Source organism: Mastomys coucha, unplaced genomic scaffold (assembly GCF_008632895.1).
Source record: "Mastomys coucha isolate ucsf_1 unplaced genomic scaffold, UCSF_Mcou_1 pScaffold15, whole genome shotgun sequence".
Classification (NCBI taxonomy): Eukaryota; Metazoa; Chordata; class Mammalia; order Rodentia; family Muridae; genus Mastomys; species Mastomys coucha.
In genome coordinates, this window is record NW_022196897.1 from 103,905,351 (window position 1) to 103,906,532 (window position 1,182).

Genomic DNA, 1,182 nt, shown 5'->3' on the forward strand with positions numbered 1-1,182 from the left:
AGGGAGAGGGAGAGGGAGAGGGAGAGGGAGAGGGAGAGAGGGGTGAAAGGGAAAAGGAGAGAGAGGGAGAGAGAGAGAAATGGAGGGAGGGAGGGAGAAGGAGAGAGAGGGAGAGGGAGGGAGGGAGGGAGGAAGAGAGAGAGAGAGAGAGAACAGAAACAGACAACTATACAGGAAGTGCACGGTCTACAAGTTCAGAAGACCTTGGGCTTTGTTCTAATTTTTACCTCTCATTGAATCTGTTTTCAAACCTGTGAAGCAAGAAAATTCTTCTTGGTTTTGTAGGCAGTAAAGAGGATCGTGTATGTAGAAATGTTTGATATCAAGCAGTGTCTGACACACAACGGGTTTGCCAGTGATACTTTAAGAATGCATGCTGTTTGGGTGAGAGTGCAGACCTTGGCTTGCATGATTTGAGCTCTCACCCTCCTCATCTGTCCACAGAACTGAAAAAGAAAAAAGAAAAAACACCAACCCTAGGATCCTATCTCTTTGCCTCGTTTACTGAATGAATTCTGGGACGTAGATAACCCACTACCCCATCTTTCCTGCATGCCTTCTCCCAGGTCCTAGACCAAAGCCATGGCTCCCGAGGCAAGCCCAGAGAGAAGTTGCTCCCTCCACACCTGTCCCCTTGAAGATCCAACCGGTGCTCCGGTACCACCACCAACAGTTTCCACGCTCCAGGCTATAGATCCAACCAGTCCGTTAACAGCTGGCCATTTTGCCTTTCCTCGAGCGCCTCAAGACTATCAAGAAGGAAGTTCGTTACTAGGATTAGGAGACCAAGCATCTCTATGTGCCCATGTCTCTAACCTCAGCACTTCCATAGACCCCTCTCAGCATGATGGGGTCTGGAAGCCTCCTTCTGTGCAGCGCCATGTGGTCAGTGTCAGGTAAGGAGGGGGCTGGAAAAACCGTTAAAAGGTACAGCAGACACTGAAGCCTCCAATTCCTTTCTTAGTAAGTGACATGCATGTCTCCTGCCTCTGATGGAGGAGGCAGCTTGGATGGAGCAGGAAACAAACACACAATCAACAAAAACAACCGGGCAGTGGTGGCAAACGTCTTTAATCCCAGCACTTGGGAGGCAGAGGCAGGTGATTTCTGAGTTCGAGGCTGGCCTGGTCTACAGAGTTCCAGGACAGCCAGGGCTATACAGAGAAACCCTGTCTCAAAAAA

At 49.7% G+C, this 1,182-nt stretch overlaps 1 protein-coding gene across 2 annotated transcripts in view; it reads left to right on the forward strand.

Annotated features, from left to right (window-relative positions):
- Disp2 (dispatched RND transporter family member 2) overlaps positions 1-1,182 on the forward strand; it is a 15,722-nt gene that overhangs the window by 5,781 nt on the left and 8,759 nt on the right. For both annotated transcript variants that reach the window (XM_031371472.1, XM_031371473.1), the window contains exon 2: positions 567-896. In XM_031371472.1, coding sequence (XP_031227332.1) covers positions 583-896 — 314 coding nt within the window. In that variant the 5' untranslated portion in view covers positions 567-582. The remainder of the gene's footprint in view (positions 1-566; positions 897-1,182) is intronic.